This window comes from Nylanderia fulva, unplaced genomic scaffold (assembly GCF_048542155.1).
Source record: "Nylanderia fulva isolate GAGA-0341 unplaced genomic scaffold, ASM4854215v1 Scaffold6, whole genome shotgun sequence".
Classification (NCBI taxonomy): domain Eukaryota; kingdom Metazoa; phylum Arthropoda; class Insecta; order Hymenoptera; family Formicidae; genus Nylanderia; species Nylanderia fulva.
The window spans coordinates 2,078,024-2,088,874 of NW_028190698.1; the positions used below are offsets into that span (position 1 = coordinate 2,078,024).

At 34.8% G+C, this 10,851-nt stretch overlaps 4 protein-coding genes and 1 non-coding gene across 11 annotated transcripts; 4 read left to right on the plus strand and 1 right to left on the minus strand.

Moving 5' to 3' along the window:
- The first annotated feature begins 108 nt into the window (after nt 1-108).
- TRNAQ-UUG (transfer RNA glutamine (anticodon UUG)) lies at nt 109-180 on the plus strand. The gene has a single exon. It is a non-coding gene; the product is annotated as a tRNA-Gln (tRNA).
- Nucleotides 141-2,190, plus strand: Dph1 (diphthamide biosynthesis 1). 2 transcript variants are annotated; one of them, XM_085487884.1, is made up of 5 exons: nt 141-171; nt 540-855; nt 924-1,231; nt 1,299-1,682; nt 1,929-2,190. In XM_085487884.1, the coding sequence occupies exons 2-5, from the start codon at nt 543-545 to the stop codon at nt 2,154-2,156; spliced, it is 1,233 nt and encodes a 410-aa protein (XP_085344010.1). In that variant the 5' UTR covers nt 141-171; nt 540-542; the 3' UTR covers nt 2,157-2,190. The 2 variants fall into 2 exon arrangements, with proteins under 2 accessions (XP_085344010.1, XP_085344009.1); XM_085487883.1 differs by having other exon boundaries at nt 153-213.
- On the minus strand, nt 715-7,549 carry LOC114940655 (DNA polymerase delta subunit 2). 5 transcript variants are annotated; one of them, XR_014925914.1, is made up of 9 exons: nt 7,372-7,549; nt 6,802-7,027; nt 6,488-6,684; nt 6,104-6,405; nt 5,506-6,029; nt 5,146-5,438; nt 4,921-5,061; nt 3,914-4,123; nt 715-2,511 (listed from the first exon to the last, which is right to left on the minus strand). XR_014925914.1 is itself a non-coding variant. In XM_085487881.1 (9 exons), the coding sequence occupies exons 3-8, from the start codon at nt 6,654-6,656 to the stop codon at nt 4,943-4,945; spliced, it is 1,338 nt and encodes a 445-aa protein (XP_085344007.1). In that variant the 5' UTR covers nt 6,657-6,684; nt 6,802-7,027; nt 7,372-7,547; the 3' UTR covers nt 3,608-4,123; nt 4,921-4,942. The 5 variants fall into 5 exon arrangements, 4 of the variants coding, with proteins under 4 accessions (XP_085344007.1, XP_085344006.1, XP_085344005.1 ...); XM_085487881.1 differs by lacking the exon at nt 715-2,511 and having other exon boundaries at nt 3,608-4,123; nt 5,506-5,743; nt 5,813-6,029; nt 7,372-7,547; XM_085487880.1 differs by lacking the exon at nt 715-2,511 and having other exon boundaries at nt 3,608-4,123; nt 6,802-6,842.
- Nucleotides 2,217-4,470, plus strand: LOC146720836 (uncharacterized). 2 transcript variants are annotated; one of them, XM_085487885.1, is made up of 3 exons: nt 2,217-3,095; nt 3,315-3,555; nt 3,819-4,470. In XM_085487885.1, the coding sequence occupies exons 2-3, from the start codon at nt 3,331-3,333 to the stop codon at nt 4,125-4,127; spliced, it is 534 nt and encodes a 177-aa protein (XP_085344011.1). In that variant the 5' UTR covers nt 2,217-3,095; nt 3,315-3,330; the 3' UTR covers nt 4,128-4,470. The 2 variants fall into 2 exon arrangements, with proteins under 2 accessions (XP_085344011.1, XP_085344012.1); XM_085487886.1 differs by lacking the exon at nt 2,217-3,095 and having other exon boundaries at nt 3,288-3,555.
- A 212-nt stretch (nt 7,550-7,761) lies between the features above and the next one.
- Nucleotides 7,762-10,764, plus strand: LOC114940688 (putative pyruvate dehydrogenase E1 component subunit alpha, mitochondrial). Its single transcript, XM_029315427.2, has 6 exons — nt 7,762-8,208; nt 8,644-8,880; nt 8,990-9,208; nt 9,278-9,526; nt 9,604-9,852; nt 9,975-10,764. Exons 1-6 carry the CDS (start codon nt 8,158-8,160, stop codon nt 10,158-10,160), a joined length of 1,191 nt encoding a protein of 396 aa, XP_029171260.1. The 5' UTR covers nt 7,762-8,157; the 3' UTR covers nt 10,161-10,764.
- The last annotated feature ends 87 nt before the right edge of the window (nt 10,765-10,851 follow it).

Genomic DNA, 10,851 nt, shown 5'->3' on the forward strand with positions numbered 1-10,851 from the left:
AAAAAAAAGAAAGGGGAAAAAAAAGAAAAAAGTAATAAAAAAGTAAAATTAACATATGATATGAATGAAAATCTTTAGTAGACGATCTAGAGAAGAGTTTTCAAGCGAGGTCCCATGGTGTAATGGTTAGCACTCTGGACTTTGAATCCAGCGATCCGAGTTCAAATCTCGGTGGGACCTACACTATTTTTTTTTTTTATTAATTTGACACGAGTATATCAATTCAATATAATTGCAAAATATACTATAAAATTTAAAATTTATTATAGCTCGCACGTGTGAATTTTGTCAGAAGTATCAAGTATTTAACATGATTCATAACCTAATATTGATAGTATTGACATAACCTGTTTTTAGAAAATCGCTCAAAGTTACTTATAATTTTATTGTAAAGAATAAATAATTGAAATTAATATTGAAAGTCAAAGGTTTTACAATGATTGGTTTTAATTGAATCACAACGTGACATTTATGCAGACTTAGTGTTGAAATATCATAAAAGCACAGAATATATTTGGAAAATTGATTACAAATTTCAGAAGATGACTGAGCAATGTGACTCTGTGGTGGTCATCAAGGCAAAACCCATTCGTAAAATTTTCAAGGCTCCTGTGAGGGCTAGTAAAATTCCTGAGGAACTCTTGAACGATCCTTTACTGAACTCTGCCATAGCAGCCTTACCGTCAAATTATAATTTTGAGATACACAAGACAATATGGAGAATCAGGGAGTCCAAGGCGAAACGAGTGGTTCTCCAAATGCCAGAAGGTCTTCTAATGTATGCCACAACTATAGCAGACATCATCGAAGACTTCACTGAAGCAGAAACTGTTATTATGGCTGATGTTACTTATGGTAAATATAGACAAATATTTTACTTCGATACCTTACAAGCACAATATTTTCACAATATCATATTACAGGAGCCTGTTGTGTGGACGATTACACTACACGAGCATTGGACGCAGACTTTCTGATCCACTATGGACACTCGTGCCTTATACCTGTAGATCAGACTGCTGATATCAAAGTGCTCTATGTGTTTGTTAATATAAAAATCGATATTGCACATTGCGTAGATTGTCTGCGAGTCACTCTACCTGTTACTACAAAGTTAGCACTAGTCAGTACAATACAATTTGCTACAACGGTACAAGCAGTAGCATCAGAATTGAGGAGAGAAGGTTACGAAGTTTCAGTGCCGCAGAGCAAACCACTTAGTCCTGGAGAAGTACGTACAATAAATTCTTTTTTATGCATGCAGGGGGATAATATTTATAATTAATTTCTTTTAAAAGATTTTAGGATGCACAGCTCCACAAGTTCGCTGTGCTGATGCAATAATGTACATAGGGGATGGTCGTTTTCACTTGGAAGCTGCAATGATTGCCAATCCTAAGCTGAGGGCGTTCAAGTACGATCCGTACGCGAAAAAATTGACCGAGGAGTTCTACGATCACGAAAGGATGCTGAAGACTAGATACGAGGCGATACAACGTGCCGCAAAAACCGACAAATATGCTTTAATACTCGGCACTTTGGGCAGGCAGGGCAGTCCTAATGTACTGAAAACCTTGCAGAATAGAATTAATGCCTTGGGAAAGGAAAATGTTGTAATATTGCTCTCGGAAATATTTCCAGACAAGATCAAACTGTTCAAAGGCATCGATGCCTTTATACAAGTAGGGTCATTTCCATAAGATAATCATCAAATTGATTACAAGGTTTATTCGTTTTTTTTTTAATTAGCATATTTATTTTAATAAAGAGCTGTGAGATAAATTATAAAAAAAATAAATAATGTATATATATACAATTTGAAAATAAGCTATATATAGAGAAAAAAGCGAACAAATTTTTTAATCGCTTTGATGTAATTTAAAAGATTCTGTGTCGAAATATATGTTGAAAAATATGTTTTATTCAAGATTGCATGTCCACGATTGAGCATCGACTGGGGTGTTGCGTTCGAGAAACCATTCCTAACACCATACGAAGGTGCTGTTGCTCTTAGGATGGCCGAGTTTGACATGGAACAACCCTATCCCATGGATTTTTACGCAAATATCAGCCTCGGGCCATGGACCGCTAATCATAAGGAATCTGAATTAGAAAAAACAGACGCTTGTTGCGGTAAATGTAAAATGGATAAATAAAAAAAAAAAAAAAATGAAGTCTTTTAAGCTCGTTATCAACCTATTAAATTAGATAAAAATTTTATCTTGCTTTTCCATAATCGCATTATATGCGAAAAGAGCTTTTTAATATGTTTATCGTCAAATGCGAATTGTAAATTCGAACAGGTGTGCGTTCGAACGTTATCCATATTAAAGCCCCGTCATCCCCAAGTTGTTGATAGTGGAGCGATAATAGGCAGAGATAGGAGAGTCCGCGTGGGCGAATTACGTCATACGCCCACCTGTAGCCCGCTCATATATATAGATTAGAACATTGTATATATAGGGTGTACGAGGCGTAAAACACCCACGGCTCACTTTTTTCATCCACGATCTACGATTAAAAAATAAAGCGAATTAAAAAAAATGTAAACTAAACACGCTTATTTAAAATAATACTTGGAGAATGTGTCCATATAAAGTCACGCGTGAAAAAAGCTTTGAGAAAAAAATAACGCGTACGAATAGTGAAGTTATTACAATAATTTCATATAAAGTGAACTCTCAAAATACATATTAAAGTATCGTTTTGCAATGTTATTGAAATAAAATGTGATTTGTTATTTCACAGCGCTAAAGAAATATGTTGTACATACAAGCATCGATGAAACAAACGGTGTTATCGAAAGAAAAGAACACGGGGTACGTAATAAAATACCGAGGGTGGAAGGCGGCGCCGGCCGCACCCCGACGTCGCGACGTCAGTCGTTGTTCCAGCGTGGCTCAACAAGTACACGCGGCACCGAGTTGCGACAGATTCATTTAAATTTTCGAAAAAACTCTGATGTGGAAATTTGTTGTGTAATTATTTAAAATGCATTAAATCAGTGAATGGGGCTTTAATCGTGAGAGAAGGATCACGAATCGTTTTTTTTCCACAGTGATTAATCAACAACCCAATCCTAACATTCGCAAAAGGTAAGTCATAGAAAATATTAGGCATCAACTTTTAATTCAATTCTCATTCTTCTCTCTCTCGAGATTTAATTTTTAATCAATTTTTTAATTTTGTAAAATAATATATAAAAGATTTGAGATAATACAAAAGAATATATGCATCTTATCTTAAAATCTTTATTTAAAAAATCTTATCTTAAACTCGCAATCACGGAGCAGAAATTTTAATTGTTTTATCAGGGGAAAAGAATATACTATGCGATCTAAGGTGACAAACGAGAACACGTGGGAGACAAAGTGGACGACGGAATCATCGCAGGGAGGTAGAGGCGTGCGACGAGCGACGAAAAGAACGGAATCGTCGGGACTGAAATTGTCAAAACCATCTAGAGGAAATACGGCACGGGAGAAAACCCTCAGGAGGCTGGAGAGCAATGAACGCGAGCGCATGCGAATGCATAGCCTGAATGACGCGTTTCAAGTGTGTAATATAAAATAATACATTATTATATATAGATAAAAAATTCATATAAAAAGATTGATAGAATTTATATTATAGAATATATTATAAAATATATTATAGAATATATTATAGGATATATTATATTATAAAAAGCAGAGAAAAAATCCTTTTCATGTCTCATGATCTTCCTTGAGGAATCAATTGTACGAAAAATACCCAATATTGTATAATACATTAATCTTACTAGGACATATATTAATGATTTTTCTTCTTACTTCTAGTCTCTACGCGAGGTGATTCCGCACGTCACAAAAGAGAGACGACTTTCAAAGATCGAGACACTAACTCTGGCTAAGAATTATATAGTGGCCCTTACGGATGTGATATGCGCCATGAGAAGTGAGGAGGATCAGCAGACGAGCGGCTCCGAAGCTCAAGATTCATCGAACGGGGAACAGCGATTAGAATCGGCCGCCGTTCGCGTGAATATTCCTATCGCCTCCAGATCTTGCGCTTCGGAAACTCAGAACTTTTATCAGAGTAAGCATTCACGATGGGAGAACGATCAGAACAACGTTACTGGTCTCTGAAAAGTTAAATGATGATCGATATGAAATACGAATTGAGAATTTCATGAATGGTATTTCGACTACTGGTCTTCCTTCCTTAATCTGTGCATGCGTTTGCGTTTAATAAAAATAATTCAACGCATATGTGTACATCTTACAATTAGCGAAAGTAAAATGATATTTTATGACTGATATAATAATTTAAGGAAATACTAAATGTGTGCCAAAGAAAGACAGTATTCATTATTGCAGAAATGAGTAAAAGGGAATATTATATAAATAATAATATTATATTTTATTTTAAAAAATGTATGAGATCTTGTATTATTTTTTCAATACAAGCTGCAGACAAAATCAATTTAAAAAAAAATACGTATAAATATAAATATTTGTTTATATATATATATATATATATGTTTATATGGTATGTATGTATGTATGTGAAGAGATAATTAGAAAGTTATATATGTATTCGCGAATGATTTTATGAAACCAGAGAATGTTATTATTTGTTATACAAATTACTTTATAAAACATCCTTATTATTTATTCATGAATTATTTATATATGTTAAGTATTTCATTAAGAAGTACACAAAAATAAACGGGCTATGTTAACTGTAATAAATAATTATATATATATTTACAATATATATAATATATATATTCGGATCAATAAATTTAATTATATATTTGAAAAGATCCTGTAAAGTTTCATATATTGATTTGTATCCCTTATGTAAAAATTATGTACATTTTATTCTTTGATGCTTTATAATCATAATTTTCCTAATATAATAAATAACTTATTTTACCTTTCATATAATACAAATTGCATCAGCCATCACCGAATGAAATGGGCTGCGCCGTTAAGTCTTGTAAATTGACTAGCACCGCTGTCTTTGTTTCCGAAAACTTTGGAATACATATCAGCCTTATCATTTGCCCCTCATCGGCTACAAATTCATACATGAATATTATTCCGTGAACAAAAGAGCCAATGATCAAATTAGATTAGAATTTAAAAAATATTCTCTTACCTGTAATTAATTTCGTATCGTATTTGTCCATATTTCCAGCGAAATATATATCCGGACACTCCTTCATAACGAATGGATCATTTTTAAAGAACGGATGAATCGGAAGCGTGTCCGGACCAGTTGGAGCATAATGTCGCCAGATCAAGGTCCGTTCCAGCCATTCCAATGGAGACAATTCGAATAATCCAGCGACTTTCATGATATCCACGATCGGTCCGCCACAAGAACCGGCTACGACACGACCCCCGATGTCCCCGATCCATGGATTAGTCGCGCCATGCATGCTCTTGAACCTGCATTATATCTGAATAGTATTACATAATGGATGCTCTTGATGGACCGGAAACATATCGCTGCTACCTGGCCGATTTTTGCAGAGTACACGGATGAAAAGGTTGTTGAGGCATGCTATAATTGCAGGTAGGATCGAATTCTCCAGGCATCAACACGACACAACAGCAGTGCAGGATATTACTGAGGTAAGAATCAAGCTTGTGCATTGCTGTTATGTCTTCTTTGATCTTAAGTTGATCATATGATTTTGTTTCATTATAGCCTGTGTGATGATGTATGTTTGCAGAACCACGAATAGTGTTCCCTAAATATTTTGTTATTTGTACATGAACTAAGCTACTGCTTTTTAGAAAATACACTTCAGCTTTCTTACCAGCAACAATGACTCTAGCAATTACTGCTTCTTCCTCTTGTGTGTTGATACTGCCTACCATTCCAGTTATCCATTCCGAAAGTAAATCTAAACTAAGCTGATCTGCATTATTAACAAGATCCAATCCAGAAACTAGCAGGATTTTTGCATTTTCCACCAATGAGCCACTTGATACACAAGGCTTTGGACAATATCCTGGAAAACACCAATCCTCTACCTAGGAGCAAAGTTTTACATCAGCATATTGTATTCTTATCATTAATTATTAATTACTAATTATTAAGTATCTACCCAGAATGTTCCATTTTCTAATTCGTGTCCTAGTATCGCACAGATAAGTCCCGTGACTACTTCTTGTATGTTTACATGATTTCCTACTAATCTTATACGTAATGTTTCGTCCTCTAGAAATAATTTGTCGTCAGTCGACGCATAATTTTTATTTGGTTGAACTTCCAGCTGCAGTTCCTTGCTGAGATCACGCAACAAGGAAGGTTTCAATTTCTGATCCTTGTAGAGTATTCCTATCAGAATATAAGATTTTTCTTGATCCTCCAGGGCCAAACGTGAGACCTCTACATATGAATAATTAGCTAAAACATAAAGTAGAATAATGTAGATAATACACTTAATAATTGAAGAAAGGTTTTGTGAGAATGTACAAATATAACTTACTCCATTTTAATTTCGCTTTACGTAGCATATCTTCTCGCAAATCATTCAGTCTTGCTGTGTATATATTAAGAGAATTATCATCGTATTTCTTCTCAGACAGTTTAAATCTGCCAAAGTCTTTGAAGGAAACAATCTTCCGGTTATATTCGCGCGATTCGTTGCCCTCCATCTCTTTACGAAATCTTCAACTCGCGTTTCTGAAATTTGCAAAATCTCACTTCTTTCAGTACATAAAAAGACAAATCACAATAACAAAAGACAAAATGTTATTGACAATTATAGAAAAAAAAAGAAAAGAATATAATAATACTTACTTTTCATTGTTTTCCATATCTCCAAGAAAAACGCGCGAGATCTGACGAATTATGATTATGCTGTCATATACAAAACACAGAGATTGCAATCATGCACATGTTCATAGCACGTGGAGGGGAAAGATATGATGGCAACACGCCATGTTTTTTAAAGATAAGATCAAAACATTGATATTCTTGAAACCTTTGGACAATCTTGCGATACCGATAGCTTTAATTCCAATTGCTAAAAGAATAAATATGAATAAATAATTATGAACGCGCGACAAAATTTTGAGATATTTGATTTCTTGATATACAGATCGAACTGCATGAAAAAAATATATTTATACAGGTGCAATAAACCAGCGTGATTAAAACACATTTTTTTTGTCATAAAACATATATCAGTATGACATATGACGTAAGATGCTAATTAATTTACCATATACATTTTTGTTATCAAGGACATATACAAGTTTTATTCGAATTGATATTAATATTTCGATATTTTTGTTGTCGAAAAATTATAGAAATGACGATTATAGTGGTGAAAAGAATAATATATATGATGATTATAAATAAACTTGCCTATTTTATATAAGTGTCGCTATATACAGAAAATAATCACGTATCAAAATTTTGCAATTTGCATTTTTATTTTTGGCTCTGTTTTCCTCTTCCTTTCTCCAACCAGAGAGAAACATATATATACGTATATCTCACTTTAAAAAGTGCAGAAAGAACAGCTGATGCGTTGTCGATCTGTCAGAAATTAGGGCGCGTTCAGAAATTCTACTCATAGGATAAATAGTTTTTAATTGACCAATCAGCACAAAAAAGGAGCAGAGTTCTTTATTCTGATTGATCAATTAAATCCTACTCTATCGTACAATTTCTGAATACACCTGCAATAACCATTCCTGATTGGTCGCCATGAATTGCTCGAGAAGAGATGAAACAGTGACGTATTTTCGACCTGCAAAATCGGGCGAAAAATTGAAGAGTCGACCCAAGTGATAAATGTCATCTTACATAATAAAAATTTTTTCGTTACACAATAAAGAGCTAAAACATGAGATAAAAAATGCGCGCTAGGTAAAAAACTCAGAGGATACACGTCGACGAAATTTATTCGCGACGCATCAGTTGCATACCGGCTAGAATCGTTCCTAAATGCAAATGCGCCCGCTGCATTTTTCGTCAATTTATGCACCATCTGTTTAGTTCAGTGTTCGGTCTAGTTCTCGTCGGGTCAGCTGGTCGGTGTCAAACGGAGGTGATTTTTGGAGGACGAGAGTAAAGAGGCAGAACTCGACTTTCAGAAAAGCGCAGACTCTTCTTCCACACGTTTCCTTCTTTCCCGTATAAAGAAAAATGATACCGAACTGCCTCAGGAACGTTGCCACGCAATCCTCACGACGAAACGTAAGTTCGAACGTATGACCTCTAATTTCCAATATTGCGCTATCAGTCTCATTATATATTTCCGACTCGTTTTCTCCTTTGTTTACTTATATTTCATGAGTCTTCCTCTTTCATCATTATTTCGCATACTTTTCAGCAGTTTGGAAGCTGGAATGAGGTAATTATCTATTACTCGCGATTCGATTTGTGCTCCGCAGCTTCTTATAAGTGGTACTGCTGTTTGCCTCGCAACACTGAACTTTAAAGATCAATCACAATTGTTGTTATTATTGTCAAAGTTTCAACTTTTGAGAAATATCATATACTGAATGACAAAAGAATGTAAACTTTACATGTTGTCGCACATGTCACAATGTTATTCTGTCATTTTCACACAAGCTGTCAAGCTTAATGAAAATTAATCGAATGAATGAATGCTGAATTAAATGTTTTCAGGTGGCTTCATTTTTCTTCAGCAAGAAAAGTAACTATGCCACTGAAGCTTCCTTCGAGACCAAACCTTTCCGTCTGCACAAGCTGAGCCAGGGACCGTCCACTCAAGTTACAGTGACTCGGGATGAAGCTCTTGAGTTATTCAAGAAGCTACATACGATACGTCGTATCGAAACAGCTGCTGGCAATTTGTATAAGGAAAAGATTATTCGGGGTTTTTGTCACTTGTATTCTGGACAAGTAAGGATTATTTTACTTTTTTTTACACACTCTTTTTAAAATTCTACTCCAAAAATTAGTCCTTATACTTTCAAAATTAGTCCTCCTTATATTTTCATGTCTTTTACAGGAAGCTTGTGCAGTTGGCATGAAAGCTGCAATGCGGCCTCAAGACGCTGTAATTACAGCTTATCGTGCACATGGATGGACCTATTTAATGGGCATTGATGCATTTGGCGTTTTTGCAGAACTCACAGGTAGACAAGGTGGTAATGCTAAAGGCAAAGGTGGCTCAATGCACATGTACTCTGAAAATTTCTATGGAGGAAACGGTATTGTTGGTGCTCAGGTTGGTCATTGATTGTAAAATGAGAGATATTATTGGTGCATAAATCAAAAATTTTTTTTCTTTACTCAGGTGCCATTGGGAGTTGGGATTGCCTTAGCTCAAAAATACAAGAACAACGGCGGAGTCTGTTTAGCGTTATATGGTGACGGTGCGGCCAATCAAGGACAAGTGTTTGAAGCCTATAATATGGCAAAGCTGTGGGACGTACCTTGCATCTTTGTTTGCGAAAACAATGGATATGGAATGGGTACTAGCGTGGATCGTGCCGCTGCAAGCACGGACTATTACACCAGAGGCGATTATGTTCCTGGAATATGGGTATATTATATTTTTCTTTCTTAAAGAAAGTCTCCTTTTATTACCGACAAAATTTACCGTTCGAATTCATCATTCAGGTAGATGGTATGGATGTATTAGCCGTGAGGGAAGCCACGAGATTCGCAATAGAACACTGCACATCTGGCAAAGGACCAATGGTCATGGAAACTGTAACATACAGGTACAGCGGACACAGTATGTCGGATCCAGGAACTAGCTACCGTACGCGAGAAGAGGTGCAGGAAGTCCGGCAGACTCGGGATCCTCTGACCAGCTTTAAGGAAAGAATTCTCAATGCAAACCTTGTCACTGCGGATGAAATTAAAGTAAGTCAACATTTTTTTTTAAATAGAGATTTTGCAATTAAAAATTAACATTAGTTATATCAAAAATTTATTTTCTTGCTAGTTTAATCGATTTAAATATAAATATATACCGTCTTTTCCAGACGATAGAAGGCGAAATCAGAAAATCAGTGGACGAGGCTGTGAAGGCCGCCAAGAACGATAAAGAGATTCCATTAAGCGAGCTTACTGCCGACATTTATACGTCATGTCTAGAGAAGGAAATTCGAAATACGACTCCCTTCAATCCTCTGTCGCACGCTAGACTAGGACCAGCTGTGAACGCTTGAAGTGCTCAAGGAGACTCCTAAAAATATTGTATATATTTTACAGTAACATGCCACTCTTCAAGATGTTCATAGATTAAGGATTAGTTATATTAGAGATGTACATGCCTCGCGCACGATTCTTTAATTCGAAATGTGTATATTATTATTTTATCGAAATAATTTTACAGAGCGAATGTTTACAAGATATTCCAGTTAGTACCATGTCCAAAATTGGTGCATAAGACATCATTAAGAAATCTTTAAGATATCTTTAAGAAATCTTATGATATTTCAAGGACATCTTGAAAACATCTTAAAGATGTTTTATGCACCAATTTTGGACGTGGTACTGTCTGGGATATCAATTCAAATATAATTTATACGTATCAACATGTTAATCTCATATCTTATGTTAAAATTACTAAACAATCTCTATATTAAAAAGAAAAAAATCATACATTTCAGAATAATTTGGAAGATTAAATTTATATTTACTGTCTAATTTATTTCTGGTATATAAATCGCCACGAAGAGAAAAGATCCTTTTTAGTACACCTAGGATTCCAGCCATTTATTAATAAGAAAATAAATCTGTAAAAAAATAAAAATTTCTTTGTTAGTTTTACTTGATTTTCGTCTATCCCACAACTTGTCAAAATTTATATTTTATTTATTTAATTTTTGTATTTTTATGTACGCACGATAGAACGAA

Excerpts from the sequence above, each read along its gene's own strand:
- LOC114940655 (XM_085487880.1), bottom strand. The coding sequence starts at position 6,656 with ATGGAGGGCAACGAATCGCGCGAATATAACCGGAAGATTGTTTCCTTC. Across the intron at positions 6,406-6,487 it reads TAAAGCGAAATTAAAATGGA|CTAATTATTCATATGTAGAG; the intron begins GTAAGTTATATT and ends TTTATGTTTTAG. Across the intron at positions 6,030-6,103 it reads TAGAAAATGGAACATTCTGG|GTAGAGGATTGGTGTTTTCC; the intron begins GTAGATACTTAA and ends CTTTGCTCCTAG.
- Dph1 (XM_085487884.1), top strand. The coding sequence starts at position 543 with ATGACTGAGCAATGTGACTCTGTGGTGGTCATCAAGGCAAAACCCATT. Across the intron at positions 856-923 it reads TATGGCTGATGTTACTTATG|GAGCCTGTTGTGTGGACGAT; the intron begins GTAAATATAGAC and ends ATCATATTACAG. Across the intron at positions 1,232-1,298 it reads AACCACTTAGTCCTGGAGAA|ATTTTAGGATGCACAGCTCC; the intron begins GTACGTACAATA and ends TTCTTTTAAAAG.
- LOC114940688 (XM_029315427.2), top strand. The coding sequence starts at position 8,158 with ATGATACCGAACTGCCTCAGGAACGTTGCCACGCAATCCTCACGACGA. Across the intron at positions 8,209-8,643 it reads CGCAATCCTCACGACGAAAC|GTGGCTTCATTTTTCTTCAG; the intron begins GTAAGTTCGAAC and ends AAATGTTTTCAG. Across the intron at positions 9,209-9,277 it reads ACGGTATTGTTGGTGCTCAG|GTGCCATTGGGAGTTGGGAT; the intron begins GTTGGTCATTGA and ends TTCTTTACTCAG.
- LOC146720836 (XM_085487885.1), top strand. The coding sequence starts at position 3,331 with ATGCGATCTAAGGTGACAAACGAGAACACGTGGGAGACAAAGTGGACG. Across the intron at positions 3,556-3,818 it reads GCCTGAATGACGCGTTTCAA|TCTCTACGCGAGGTGATTCC; the intron begins GTGTGTAATATA and ends TCTTACTTCTAG.